This window comes from Oratosquilla oratoria, chromosome 25 (genome assembly GCF_046742065.1).
Source record: "Oratosquilla oratoria isolate Oo_2021 chromosome 25, ASM4674206v1, whole genome shotgun sequence".
NCBI lineage: Eukaryota > Metazoa > Arthropoda > Malacostraca > Stomatopoda > Squillidae > Oratosquilla > Oratosquilla oratoria.
Window position 1 is genome coordinate 7769365 of NC_134801.1, and position 15000 is coordinate 7784364.

Sequence of the window (15000 nt, forward strand, 5' to 3'; positions counted from 1 at the left end):
CAAGTTAAATGTCTATGAACATAAAACAAGTGTAGCAAAAAGCATCAATACGTAACATTAACGTAAAAACACCAGAACATAGGATAAAGACGCAAATGGAGATGGACCAAATGTCTGCAATGAAGAACTATGAACAAACGAATATATTACTATCTGGCAAAAAATTAATTAGTTAAATAAATAAATAAATAAATAAATAAATAAACAGATAAATAAATGAATAAATAAAAAAATAAATAAATAAATGAATAAATAAATAAATAAATTAATAAATAAATTAATAAATAAATGAATAAATAAATTAATAAATAAATAAACAAATAAATAAGTAAATAAGTAAATAAGTAAATGAGTAAATGAGTAAATGAGTAAATGAGTAAATGAATAAATGAGTAAATGAGTAAATGAGTAAATGAGTACATGAGTAAATGAGTAAATGAGTAAACGAGTAAACGAGTAAACGAATAAATAAATAAATAAGAACCAAACAAAATAAAAAGTTAAATGGCTCTGAGCATAACACAAATATAGCAAAAAAAACATCAATACGTAACACAAACGTAAAAACACTAGAACATAGTCCAAAGACGCAAATGGAGGTGAACCAAATGTCTGTAATGAAGGAAGGGGGGAACAGAATGAGGAAAAGGTCTCAAGAACAAACGACTACATTACAATCAGACAAATAAAGATAAGATACAAAAAAGATAATAAGAAAGATAGAACAGAAGAGAAAAAGGAAGTAGATTAAAACTGAAAAAAGGAGGACAAAAGTCAGGAAAGGGGGGTTGGAATGGTGCACTGGGAGACAGCCTTCGAGAAAGGAGGTCGGACAAAAGCCACCTTGTGAACAAATGACAGACTGAGACTAGAAAAATAGTACAAAGGAATTAGACTGAGTAACTCCTCGTTCCTAGATAAATAGGATTGAGATCAATGCACCTGTTTATGCAGTTGCTCTTAGTTTCCCATGCTTCTAAGAATTTTTTTTTTTTCTTTGTGTAGAGTTGTCACTCCATCCCAATCAATCCTGTGTTGGTGTTCTGTAGTGTGTTTGTACAGGCCCGATTTCGGATCTTCTCGCCTTACTGCACATGACTTGAGGCTTACCGAGTTCCCTATTGTAGCTTTCTCCTCTGTATATATGTTCTTGTCTATGCACCCAATAATTGTAACTGCTGAAGAGGACCACAGCTAGTGGTCGAAATATACGGTTTACTCTGTATCTTAGCTTATCTTTCTCCAAGAGTGGGTTTAAGTTTTATTTTACTCATGTGTTACGACATCTACATTACTTAATTTTACGCCCAAGATAGAACTCTCTTTACCTTTGCAAATTCTCTTCCAACATCAGGGACTTAAGCAAGTCTTTCGTCAGTTTGAAAATTCTCTCACCATCAGCAAGAAGAAGAAGAATCAACACTTGTTTCTTGTGAAATGTCTGGGAAAACAAGTGTGTCCTAAATCCTTTGGCTTTAGTAAACACAGCCAACTAGGATATAGTTTCCCATCCTATGTCAGTGCTTTTTATATATATAAAAATGGAAATGGTCAAAACTAAAATTTTTGAACGAAAGTGCGTGACCCGAACAAAAGGTAACAGGGGGTCATGGACCGGGGTGAGTGTTTTAACAGTGATCTGGCGCGGGGACGGTCTGGAAGAAAACGATTTATACGGTTACTATACACAACATGGGTGAGGCACCAGCGGAGAAAGTACGAAGAAATCGGCATTTCTGGAAGTGGGTTACTGAAGTGAAGAAGATTAATAAAAAGTCTCTCGGTGTAAAGGATTTGGCTGTTTTGAAACGTGAACATGCAGTCAAGTTTCCTGATCTCTATAAGTCTTCCAAGGGATTTTCTGTCAGAGAGTCTATAAAGTTGTTTCATCGCAAAGTGTTGTCGTTTAACGACACATTAAAGAAGAATCGACAGTTCAAGTACAAGGATTCAGACTTTGAACATCTTGGAGTTTACAATGGGGATGTTTCGGAGAAAGCTCTGCAAGGGTTTGAGAAACATTACTTTACTGGGTTTAAGAATTTTATAAAAGCTGGAGCAAAAGCTGATCACGTTGAGTATCAGAAGTACTACCTCGAGAGAAGATTTAAAGCCCAGAGAAAGATTGATAAGCTCAAGAAGTACTGTTGTAAGAGGAAAAACACGGAACTTAACCAGGTCTCTGGTGAGGTCGTTGAAGCTGGGAGTGCTACTGTGAGTTCAGTCACTTCGACGGGAAACGGAAGTGGACAAGACCAAGGAAGTGGACCAGACGAGGAGGGTGTACCGGATCAGTTCGTCGACTCGGTGGCGGAGAATATACGGATTGTTCGAGAGAGGCGGCTTGAATTGGAACAACAATGTTTGCAACGTTTGCAAGAAAAAAAGAGGTTAAAGAAAGAACGAGAAGCAGCTAAAGAGGCGGAAAGGGATGCCAGAATCAAGAAAAGGGAAGAACGTGAGGCGGGAAAGATGCATCGACAGGTTTTATTGAAGAATAAGAAACAGAGGAGTTCCGAGTTAAAAGCAGTAAAAGAACAGTTGAAATTGTTACGAGCTGGGCTCATCGGGGATAAAGATTTGTCTGAATCGACGATTAATCACTTAAATATGGTCAGAAAGGAACGCAAAGATAAGAATTTTAGGGCGGATTATGTGGATTCAATAGCAGTAATATCTGATACGCTTGAAGGTTATTTACGAGACCAAGCAAAGATACCGCTCCATAATATTGGTACAATAGGGGACTTCAAATGTAAGCTTTGTAAATCGCTTTTATGGGCAGGAGAACGTAAGACTATTTGTTGTAAGCAAGGACAAACGCCTCAAATCCAGTTTTCAGAGCTTAAAAACGGTATTAAAAGTATGTACGAAGGAAATTCTCCGTTATCTAAACGGTTCCTGGACAAGATCTGTGGGTTCAACGCGTTGTTCTGTTTCACATCATTTACCACTTCAAGCAAACTCCATGACCCGAGCGAACTAACATTGTGTTACAAGATTCAAGGGAAAATATACCATACCATTGGACATCTCAACCCCGAAGCGATCGCAGGTAAAAAGAACCCTTTTTGGAAACCTATTTCTTCATTCCTGGACTTATACTTCTATCATGATAAGGAAGACCAGATTAAGTTACGTGTACAAAACATGGATCGAAAGGCGAAAAATGAAAAAACTCTTAAGCGCCGAAAGAGAGAGGAAGGAAGTGAGTTCAAACGAGGATATCATTTCCATGTTCTATGATTAGTTAGTTCAGTATAATGAATGTCTAAACCCGATTTTGAAGGAATTTGAAACGTGTAAAACATTAGTTAGTGAACACGTTAATAAGACGGAAAGTATGCCTGCTGTGTCTATCACGCTGAGAGCGGCAGACGGGATCAAAACCAAGGAACATAAGGGTCTGTATCACCTTCCGTCTGCTTCATCACAGGTTGGTGGGATTGTTAGCTTTGAACCCAATAGAGATCCATTGGAGATAACAGTTACTTCCCCTCTGCCCGGTTCGAACTTCAAGACTACAAGTTTGAGCCATTTGAAGTTCCATTACGATGCTTTCCAGTATCCTTTGTTGATCCCAAACGGTGACATCGGATATTGTCATTCCATGGAAAGGTTATCCAAAGTCCGTGTTAGAGGTCTTGAACCGCCTGAAGAAGATGAGTGTGACGCCTCTACGGGGCCATCAACTTCGTCTACTTACAAGCGTTTATCCCCGTGTATGTTCTACTCCTTTCTTTATATGGAGCGGGAAGGCGTTTTCAACCACATAACCAAGTGTAGGAGACTGTTTCAACAGTTTGTTGTGGATAACTACGTAAAAGTAGAAAGTAATAGGTTGTCATACCTCGAAATGAACCAGAAACGGATCCGAAAAGAAAGAGCAGACATATTATGTCTTGGAAGCGATAAAGTCGCTGATACAGGTCAAAGGGTTGTGTTGCCCAGTACTTTCATTGGAAGTCCCAGATATATGAAAGAGCGCCAACAAGATGCGCTTACATATGTTACGTGTTATGGATCTCCTGACTATTTCATAACCTTCACTATGAACCCGCAATGGCGGGAGCTGCAAGTTGCTATGGATGATACAGGTTCTGCTGGAATACGGTCGATCGGGGACCGCCCAGATTTAATTAGTAGAGTATTCAAGTTGAAGGTTGATAGTTTGATGCATGAATTGGTATCTAAACAGATCTTCGGAAGGGTGAAGGCGCATCTTTATGGTGTGGAATGGCAAAAACGTGGACTTCCTCATGTTCACATCCTCTTATGGATGAATGAGCGTGTGACAGCTGAAAGGGTTTCACGTATAATATCCGCTGAAATCCCCAACAAAGAAGCTGAACCCAGGTTGTATGATGTCGTTACAAGGTGTATGATCCATGGACCGTGTAAGGGGTACGATGAGTCTCTCCTATGTTGCCAGAAATCTAAGCCAACCGCTTCGACATGTGGAAAGGGCTTTCCTAAGACCTGTAGAAACGACTTAATGTTCGGTAACAATGGGTACCCTGAGTACAAACGTAGGTCTATCGGAGAAGGCGGGGAATCTTTTGTTACCAAGGTTAAAGGAGTGAAGAAGGTTATTGACAACTCTTGGGTTGTTCCTTACAGCCCCTATCTGTGTGTGAAGTATGACGCCCACATCAACGTTGAATGTTCAAATTCGATTAAAGCTATAGCTTATGTCACGAAGTATGTAAACAAGGGGTGTGATAGGGTCCTGTTCAGTAAAACTACAAAAGATGGGACCGTGAATGAAATTAAGAACTTCCAAGAGGCGAGATATATAAATGCGAATGAAGCAACATGGAAGATATTCGGGTTTGACATATACAAAAGTTATCCCCCGGTATCCTCTCTCGAGTTACACCTTGAGGGCGAAAACGAGGTGTTTTATGACGAAAACTCATCTAAAGGGACCGTAACAGCGAAAGCAAAACAAGATACCCAATTAACCGCTTTCTTCAAGTTGTGTGCGAAATCTGATGAGAAGTTTGTCTCCACGTTGTATTATCATCAGATGCCTCAACATTTCTGTTTTGACAAGGCCCATTCGGTTTGGAGAGAAAGAAAAGGTAACACCTTTTCTTTGGGACGTATTCGTGCTGTTTCCACTAAAACTGTTGAGTTGTTTTACCTTAGGTTGTTGTTGACACATAAGGTGGGCCCTACATCCTTTGAGGATCTCAGAACAGTTGAGGGTGTGACATATCCCTCTTACCGAGAGGCTGTCAAGGCCTTGGGTCTCTTGAGTGATGAGGAGACATGGAAGACTACTATCTTAGAGATAATCAATCACACCAACGACAGGTACCGTCTCAAAGAAACGTACGCCAGCATGTTGGTGTTTTCAGACCTTGAGGACCAATCCGGTATCTGGGAGGAGACCAAGGATCTATTTGCAAGCGATTTCCTTCACCAGAACAACCTAACAGAGTATAACGAGGAAATCTACTTGGACGCGTTAGACGATATCCAAAAACATGTTTGGAACTGTGGAGGAGGCCTTATCACTACTTACGGCTTACCTGCTTCTAGAGGTGGAGAGAAGACTTCAAACGTTATTCGAAGAGAGAAGTCTTACAACAAGGAAAAGTTGAAAAAACAGGTTCAATCAAAACAAGACCTCTTAAATGATAAACAGAGACAGGTATATGATGTGGTCATGTATAGGGTGAATAACCAACAGAAGTATGAGAATAATGGAATCTTTGTAAACGCTGCCGGAGGCACAGGAAAGTCCTTCATCTTGAATATGTTACTTGATACTGTGCGGTCCGAGGGGAAGATAGCGTTAGCTGTAGCGTCTTCAGGTATAGCAGCTACTGTTCTTAACGGGGGTCGAACCGCCCATAACATGTTTAAGATACCATTGATGGAGTATAATGAAATAAGAGGGTGTTCTGTTAAGAAGAATTCTGAACTTGCAAAGTTGTTGGAGATGACATCATTAATCGTGTGGGATGAGATCGTGATGGCGAACAAGAATACGTTAACAGCTCTTGATATAACGTTGAGAGACATCTTGGGTAATGAACGGTTTATGGGGGGAAAAGTGTTCGTCTGCGCTGGAGATTTCAGGCAAATATTACCTGTCATTCGAGGTGGAGGTAAATGTGATGAATTAGAACATTGTATAAAGTCCAGTTATATGTGGCGGGACATAACAAAGTTGGAATTGACTGAAAATGTGCGTCTAAGGAAAGGTGATGAAAAAAAACATTACGTTTGCGCGCAAGTTGCTGGAACTCGGATCCCAGAAACACGGACCTTTGGAACTTGAGGAGGGGTTCGGTATTCAAGTCAAAACACGTGAAGAGTTAGTGGAAAAGGTTCATGGTGATTTGGAGGAAAACTTCTTAAACATTTCCTATTTTGAACAACGAGCAATCATATCACCCACAAATGATGATGTCGACAGTGTTAACTCTATGATACAAAAGAAAACTAAGGGAGAGGAGAAGACATACTTTAGTGTAGACACCCCGGTCGAGGAAGGAACTGATGTCCAGACTTCTGTGTTTAACGCTTTGACAAGCCCTTCTCTTCCACCACATCAACTTAAAGTGAAGATTGGAAGTGTTGTGATGGTTGTCAGGAACATTTCACCGCCTAAACTGTGTAACGGATCAAGAGTCTTGGTAGCTAACTTGAAAACGAACATTATAATTGGTAAGACCTTAGGTGGTTGTCACCGGGGAGAACAGGTTATGATTCCAAGGATAACACTAGAAGCTAGCGACACCCCAGTTAACTTTAAGCGCAAACAGTTCCCGGTTAAGCTTAGTTACGCGATGACAATAAACAAATCTCAGGGACAGACGTTTAACTGCTGTGGAGTACTTCTAGATACTGTTCAATGTTTCGCTCATGGTCAGTTGTACGTGGCCTGTTCGCGGGTTACGTCTTGGGATTCTCTTTTCATCTATACTGGCTGGCATAAAGTAAACGAAAGTTATAGGTTGAGACCGGCCGTTAACTGTGTATATGAAGAATTGCTCTCAGACAACGAGGTAAACAGTCAAGAACTGCCTTCGGTGCCGAGAGGTAGGGAAGAAGACGAAGAAGTTAACACTCCCATTCCTGAAGAGATCCCAGAAATAGGTGTGGTTTTAATACCAAAGGAAGTTTACAACATCTCGGAGGAAAAGGCCATCGATATGCTCCTGCCAGATTACAGTTACAATAATCATGTTTACAGTGAAAATGAAGAATACGGGGGTGAGGAAACTGAAAGGGTCCCTGTCACGGAAAGGGAGCTGGAAGAACTGATTTTGAGCCTCAAAGAAGAAGGATCTTCGCCGGCTCGGAAAAGGAGGAGATATGAAGATGAAGCCGAGGACAAAGAAGATGAAGAAGACAGCTCGAGTTCAGATGAACAAGAAGTAACTGACGTTTCCGCTGTAAATAATGTGTGTAAATAAAATACTGTAGCAATATCACGATCTTTTATTGATCTAGTGTCTTATGTTTACTATGACACATCATATGATGTAAGACACGCTTGACGGGGTAACCAGTGCGCGTTGCGTAAGGGCGCGTAGCGCCCGGCGAGCGTAGCGAGCAGCGCCGCAGGCCAAGCCCCCCGGCGTAGCCGGGCCGGCGCAGCCGGTGGGCTTGTCTAAAAAAAAAATGAATTAAGATTGCTTCTTTGGTATGTGACTCAGCCTTTCACCGTGTGAGATTATCGAACAGGAATCTTAAGTTCCATAGTCCAAATGATCACATTCACAAACATCTCTCAAGGTTAGCACTTGGAAAAGCTTTTTACATCGGTGTCAAACATAAGGAGAACCTCAACAAAAAACTGACTAGATTGTGTAACAACAGTGTGTGGTCTAAGTTTTCTCTTACGGAAAATATTACTAATTTATCAAGTATCACACTCACTAAATATAAACAAGAGGTATTAGTGTAAGGACAGGAATTTTGAAGGGATATTATTTTTGGAATTTCGTTTTATTTATCTGTTTATCTATTTGAGTGTTGACTTGCGTGACGGTTTTACTCAACCAAGAAGCAAAGTAGAAAATAGAGCCTTAATAGACCATGAATTTATTATATTCTATGTCTGCCTATCAAGATGTGTTGGCAAAGAGCCTTACTATAATCATTGAAGAAAAACATACAATAGGAGATAGCTACAAATATATTTCACCTGATTTTGGTTCAACTAAAGCTTCGACGCGACATTAGAATGTTCTCGAACATAGCGGGCGCACCGTAGCTCCGCCCGCCCGTGACGTCACTAAACACGTTCGGACAGAGGCGTAAGCTAAGGCCATTAATTTTAAGAGTAATAGGAAAAATTCCCAACTTTCAGTTCAGGATTCCACTAGAGAAATAGTTTAGGGAGAGATTGTAGCAGCTAGGGGCTCTGTTGAGAAGCGAAATGAAGTTTTACGAAATAATACAACAGGGAGGTTAGTAGTTTACCCATAGATACGAACACATAGCCGTCTCGTTCTTTTTGTGCGCAGCTAAAATTTTAATTTGATGCCAAAAATGATTCCGATAACAGGTATGAACACGTTCTGTAAGATTAATGAAAACAAATGTCAATATGTGAGTTAAATGATATAGTGCAGATATAGTAGGTAGATAGTTATCATTATTATTAAGTTTTGAATCTGATGCCAAAAATGATTCCGATAACAGATATGGAAAAAGGGGTTTAAGGGAGTGTACTTCACAAACACTTTGCGTATATACATTAGCTATGAGGGTGTAATCCTTAGAGTATAATTCTGTCTGTGATCGTTCTCTAATAAGAATACGGGGTTGAAGGTAGACACAGTGCTTGAAGGTAGACACAATATTATAAGTAGACTTATACAGTGACCGGAAGGTTGGAGCGTAAATAACTACGTTTTTCCACGTGCCTGTGACCTTACTTATGATGCCCATAAGAAAGAAAAAACTGTGTTATTAAATGTCTCGCATACCCATATATTTTTCATATTGTAAGGATCAATAGATTAGTTGGAGAAAACCACAATATACTTTTGTATTTCCTTACTATATTTTTGCTTCAGTGTAATAATTAACACATAGCAGACCTTCGCTTATTTTCTTTTACTACCCCCACTTGGGCATAGGCCTTTTCGCTACCCAGAACCAACCCCGAACGACCTGAGGAAAGGGGACGGAGTCAGACGTGAATAACAAGGAGCAGTTTCCATTTATGGTCAGATATATCCATATAGACGATTGGGTGGTGGCAGCGTATACCTTGATTTTTTTTATTTCCCAAATTGTTCTTATGTGGGTATCTCTGATCACTCCCATTGGAGGTGCTCTTGGTTAAACACTAAATCAATCGACGGCACCACATTAGGTCTTGGTATTGGCTTTGCATTGAAACCTGATAATAACCATGTTCTTGATTACATTGTTGGTTTTGACAAATCTATTCCAGCAAATGACTATGATAAAGATTTACATTGTCTTAAAGGTGTACTCTTACAAGGAATAGCTGATTGTTTTAAACAAAATCGTGGTTTACCCAAACGACTTAAACAAGCAGTGGAGAGTTTAAGTAACCACACTAAAATTATTATTTCTAGAGCAGATAAAGGTGAGAAATTAGTACTTCTCGATCAATGTGATTATAAGGCCAAAGGCCTTAACTAGTTAGTAGATAAGAATACTTACGAATTCCTTACTAAAAATCCCCTTAAGTCCACCGCAGCAGAATCTAACAAGCAAGCCCGTAGAATAACAGAAGACGACTTACTCAATAAATTGAAAGTTATTAGCCCTCAGCTACTAAATTTTTATGGTCTCCCTAAATCCCACAAATAAGGTATCCCCCTTAGATCTATTATATCTAACAGGAACTCTTGCACAAATAAGACCTCTCAATGGCTCCCGGGAATTCTTTCACCTTCCGTAGGAAGTTTCTCCAACTACCACATTAAACATACTGAGGACTTCATAAATAGAATTAAGAAACAAAAAATCCCAGAACACAGTAAATTGCTTAGTCTCGATATAGTTTTGTTATTCACTACCATAAATATAGAAGATGTTCTCATTTTTTTAAAACTAAATTACAATCGTTTCAAGATAAACTCCCTTTTTCATTTTCAAAATTGATTAGTTTAACACGGCTTTGTGTCACCTCTAATGTTTTCTCCTTCAATAATAATTTTTTCAGGCAAAGGTACGGTTGCAGCATTGGTTCCAACCTTTCCCCGGTGTTGGCGAATTTGTACATGGAATACTTTGAGTGCGTACTTTTACCAGCCAACATGTTCTGGTTCAGATATGTCGATGATGTATTCACTATCTGCGATGACAAATGGAGCTCTTTTAACGTTTTTCTTGATAGCCTCAATAATTTAGCACGTAACATCAAATTTGAAGTAGAATGGGAAATTGAAGAAAAAATACCTTTCCTTGATACATTAATAATCAGATGTCCAGACTATTTGTCTTTTTCAATATACAGGAAGCCTACTCATACGGAGTTATTTACATTTTTTCAGTACTCATCCGGATAATATAAAATACAGTGTCGCCTCGGGCCTTCTAAGAGTTCTTCGGGTTTGCAGCCCGGAATTTCTCAACTCAGAAATTGAATCAGTACGCACTCAATTACTAAAAATAGGCTACCCAGACTGGTTTTTGGCAAAAACCCTCAGCAAAGCTAAAGCCAGTTATTTTAGTGCAACTAACTCTAGTACAAAATTTATCTGGCAAAAATCAAATACCAAACTCCCATATAATGAATCAATACATGCAGCATCAAAATTATTACTCAGTAATCAAATTAGGATCACATTTAGTTACCCAAAAAATATCTTTAAAAAATTGGTAAATGTCTATCACAGAACTTCTAATAAGGACAACCCCGGAGTATATAAAATACCATGTCTCGATTGTAATAAAGTGTACTGGGGACAAACGTGACGTAATCTACCTACTAGGATTAAAGAACATAAAAATTCATTGAAATACGGCCAAGAAAACTCACCTGTTTTCCTCCATTCAAATCTTTTTGATACACAGAATAGATTGGAAAAATGCAGCTACAGTATATAAATCACATTGCAGTTTTAAAAAGAAAAATTATTGAGTCCTCATTAATAAAACAGTTCCCAAATTACAACACTTCTAAAGGTCAATGGTCACCAGATGCCTTTACTAGTTTGGCAGTTGATAAATTCATCTCCAGAGGACGAAACGTCCGACCCTACTCAGGGCACGTGACTTGTAGCTTTCTCCTCTGTTCCTGTGTGTGTACTTGTGTGTGTGCGTGTGTGTGCGTATATATATATATATATATATATATATATGTATATAAATACATATATATATATATATATATATATATGTATATGTATGTATATATCGCACTCGAGACTGAGAAGCTCAAAGGAGGTACATATTGGAAATTGAAACGTAGTCGAGCCGAGGACTCGAACTCAGCTCTAACGTGACAAAATGTCATTGACTAAACTCATTACGCTATCAAGAGAGATATAAATTGAGCACAACTTTCTTATATTTGTATGCTCGGGTTACAAACACGAATTTTTGCGTTCAACCCACCTCCGCTATGATAGCGTAATCGTTAGTATGCACACGTGGGAAAGTTTATGCATACACTGAACAAGTGTACACATACATGAACATATACGCGTACACCTACACACACCCTTGTACATACATTTACATAAATATATATTTTTGTATTAGATGTATGTATATGTATGTATAGATGTATGTATGTATGTATGTATGTATGTATGTATGTATGTATGTATGTATGTATGCATGTATGTATGCATGCATGTATGTATGTATGTATGTATGTATGTATGTATTATGTATGTATGTATGTATTATTACAAAGGATTACAAAGGCGGAGCACCCCGACAGGAGACCTTTTGGTCCATATCTAGGTCGGATGCAAAAAAAATCACAATAATAATAAAACAATAAATAAAAACTATAATAATGTAAATAACAAATAAAATACATAAATAAATGCATAGGTATAGTTAAATAGTAAACAAACAGGTAAATAGTAAATAATAATATATTGACATATAACTAATAATAAATGAAAATCAGACAGACAAATGATAACAAAACAAAAACAAATAATATAAAATAAATTATAATCATTACAGCATCTTGCTTAGGTGTTTATCTAAATGATTCTTAAAGCTTCGAACTGAACTACATTGCACTACCTGTGCAGGAAGTTGATTCCATTCATTAACTACACGGTTGGCAAAGTTGTTTCTTTCTACTTCCAAATTGAATCTATTTCCGAACAGTTTGAGACCATTGTTTCTTGTCTGATTCTCATTCAATGTGAAAATTTGGTCACTTTTGATGTCAATTCCCTTTAAAATCTTAAAGACCTGTATCAAGTCACCTCTGAGTCTACGCTTTTTTAGGGAAAACAGATTCATATGTTTTAGTCGATTTTCGTATGATTTATTTTTGATATTTGGAATTAGTTTTGTGGCTCGCCGTTGTACTTTTTCTTGTCTGTCAATGTCTTTAATGAGATTCGGTGACCATACGGAAACAGCATATTCCAAATGTGGACGAACTAACGATTTATATAGCTTGTTAATGAGTGATGGACTTTTGAAGTCAAAAGATCGCGCAATTAGTCCTAGAATCTTATTTGCTTTCTCAGAGGCTGAAATACACTGCTTGGGTGATTTGAGGTCGTTACTGATAATTACGCCGAGATCTTTTTCACTATCCACTTTTGTTAACGAATTTCCAAATAACTTGTAATCGTACTTACTGTTATTTTTACCTATGTGCATTACCTTGCATTTACTTGTGTTAAATTTCATTAGCCACTTTTCAGACCATTGCTGTAATTTATCTAGATCTTCTTGAATATCTAATTGGTTTGAGTGATCATTTGCCACTCCACACAGTTTTGTATCATCAGCAAATTTGGAAACAGTAGAATATGGGAGTAACGTTAGCTAGCTTCCATTCTATTGGGACATCTCCGGATATGATGGATTTCTTGAAAATTATTTCTAATGGAACAACAATCTCATTTTTCATTTCCTTTAAGATTCTTGGATGCCAACCGTCAGGCCCTGGTGTTTTATTAACTTTGAGTTTATCTATACACCTTTTAATTTTTTATTTTGTTATATTTACCGTAGTGAGTAAGCTTACCCTAGACTTTTCACAGGTTTCAGTTTGGAATTCACTTTGAGGTGTTTCGTTTACGAATACCGAGCTAAAATAATTGTTTAAAATATTACACATTCCTTCATTTGAATATTCAAGTTGACCGTCAGCAGATAATAGTGGACCAATGTGATTCCTAACAACCTTTTTATCTCTAATGTAACTATAGAATTCTTTGGGATTCTCTTTGGATTTCTCAGCGATGTTCATTTCGTATTGTCGTTTTCTTTTTCTTATTGTTTTTTTAAAGCTCTCTGTATTAATACATAACTTTCATAGTCAGTAGATGCACCCGAGCACTTATATTTCTTATAAGCCTGTCTCTTTTTAGCAATACTTTTTTCGGTTTCTTTGTCGAGCCACTTTGGGCGAGCCTGATTTGGGGGACGTCTGTCCTTAAAAGGAATGTAAGTTTGAATCATCTTAGTGAGCGTATTTTGAAATATTTCCCACATCTGATCTACAGGTCTTTCGTTTAATTTTGCCTCCCAATCTGTAAGCTGAAGCTCCTGACGTAGTCCTATTAACTGAGCTTTACTGAAATCGGGTATTTTAGAAACACAAGTATCTATTCTAAAATTGTTTAGGAGTTTGAATCTAACTAAGTTGAGATCGCTATTTGCAGCAGATTCACCGATTTCTACATCAGTTACCATGCTTTCGCGGCTAGTGATCAATATATCGAGTAAGTTTCCATATCTTGAGGGGTCTTTTACATGCTGAATTAAGTAATTGTAACCAAGAAAATCAATCAAGCGACTACCTATATGGCCATGTTCAAGGGTCATCCAATCAATGTCAGTAAAATTGAAATCACCCATTATGTATGTATTATGTACGTATTATGTATGTATGTATGTATGTATGTATGTATGTATGTATGTATGTATGTATGTATGTATGTATGTATGTATGTATGTATGTATGTATGTATGCGTGTGTGTGTATGTATGTATGTATGTATGTATGTATGTATGTATGTATGTATGTATGTATGTATGTATGTATGTATGTACGTATGTATATGTGTATGTATGTATGCACGTATGTATGTATGTATGTATGCATGTATGCATGTATGTATGTATGTATGTATGTATGTATGTATGTATGTATGTATGTATGTATGTATGTATGTATGTATGTATTTATGTATGTATGCATGTATGTATGTATGTATGTATGTATTTATGTATGTATGTATGTATGTATGTATGTATGTATGTATGTATGTATGTATGTATGTATGTATGTATCTTTGTAGGTAGGTAGGTAGGTAGGTAGTTAGGTAGGTAGGTAGGTAGGTTGGTAGGTATACATGTGCAAATCTTTCATCCCTTAAGTGAAGTAATACTTATTAGATGAGTAGTAATGAACCTTTTTGTATTAAACAGCTATTCCTCTACACTGCATAAGCCACCTTCACCGTTTTCTGTTTGTTTATGGGGAAGCAATTACTCAAGTATTTTCCTCTCTTTTCTTTACTTTTCTTCCTCCTCATTACCGTTTATTACAACTCCTTTTTCTTCTCATTATTTTCGTCACACTCCATATCTTCGTTCTTGTCCTTTCCCTTCTCTTTGTTCCACTACTCTATCCTCTCGCTATTCTCACATTTTTCATCTTTATTCTTTTCCTACAACTTCTTGATTCTTATGCCCCTTTCCTCTCATTTCCTCTTGTACTGGTACTTTTGATGAGCCTGATGTCTGCCTGCCCTCAATCTTCTCTACTTCCTTCACTCCTTCTCTTTCCTTCAGCTCTACGATATTCCCTTCCAGGGCGGGAACCTAATTAGCCTGACACCA

The 15000-nt window shown here is 37.7% G+C and overlaps 1 protein-coding gene across 1 annotated transcript; it reads left to right on the forward strand.

Annotated features, from left to right (window-relative positions):
• Positions 1–3343: 3343 nt before the first annotated feature.
• LOC143039008 (uncharacterized) lies at positions 3344–6292 on the forward strand. Its single transcript, XM_076208851.1, has one exon. The coding sequence runs from the start codon at positions 3344–3346 to the stop codon at positions 6290–6292; it is 2949 nt and encodes a 982-aa protein (XP_076064966.1).
• The last annotated feature ends 8708 nt before the right edge of the window (positions 6293–15000 follow it).

Coding starts and splice junctions, on each gene's coding strand:
- LOC143039008 (XM_076208851.1), top strand. CDS start 3,344: ATGCCTGCTGTGTCTATCACGCTGAGAGCGGCAGACGGGATCAAAACC.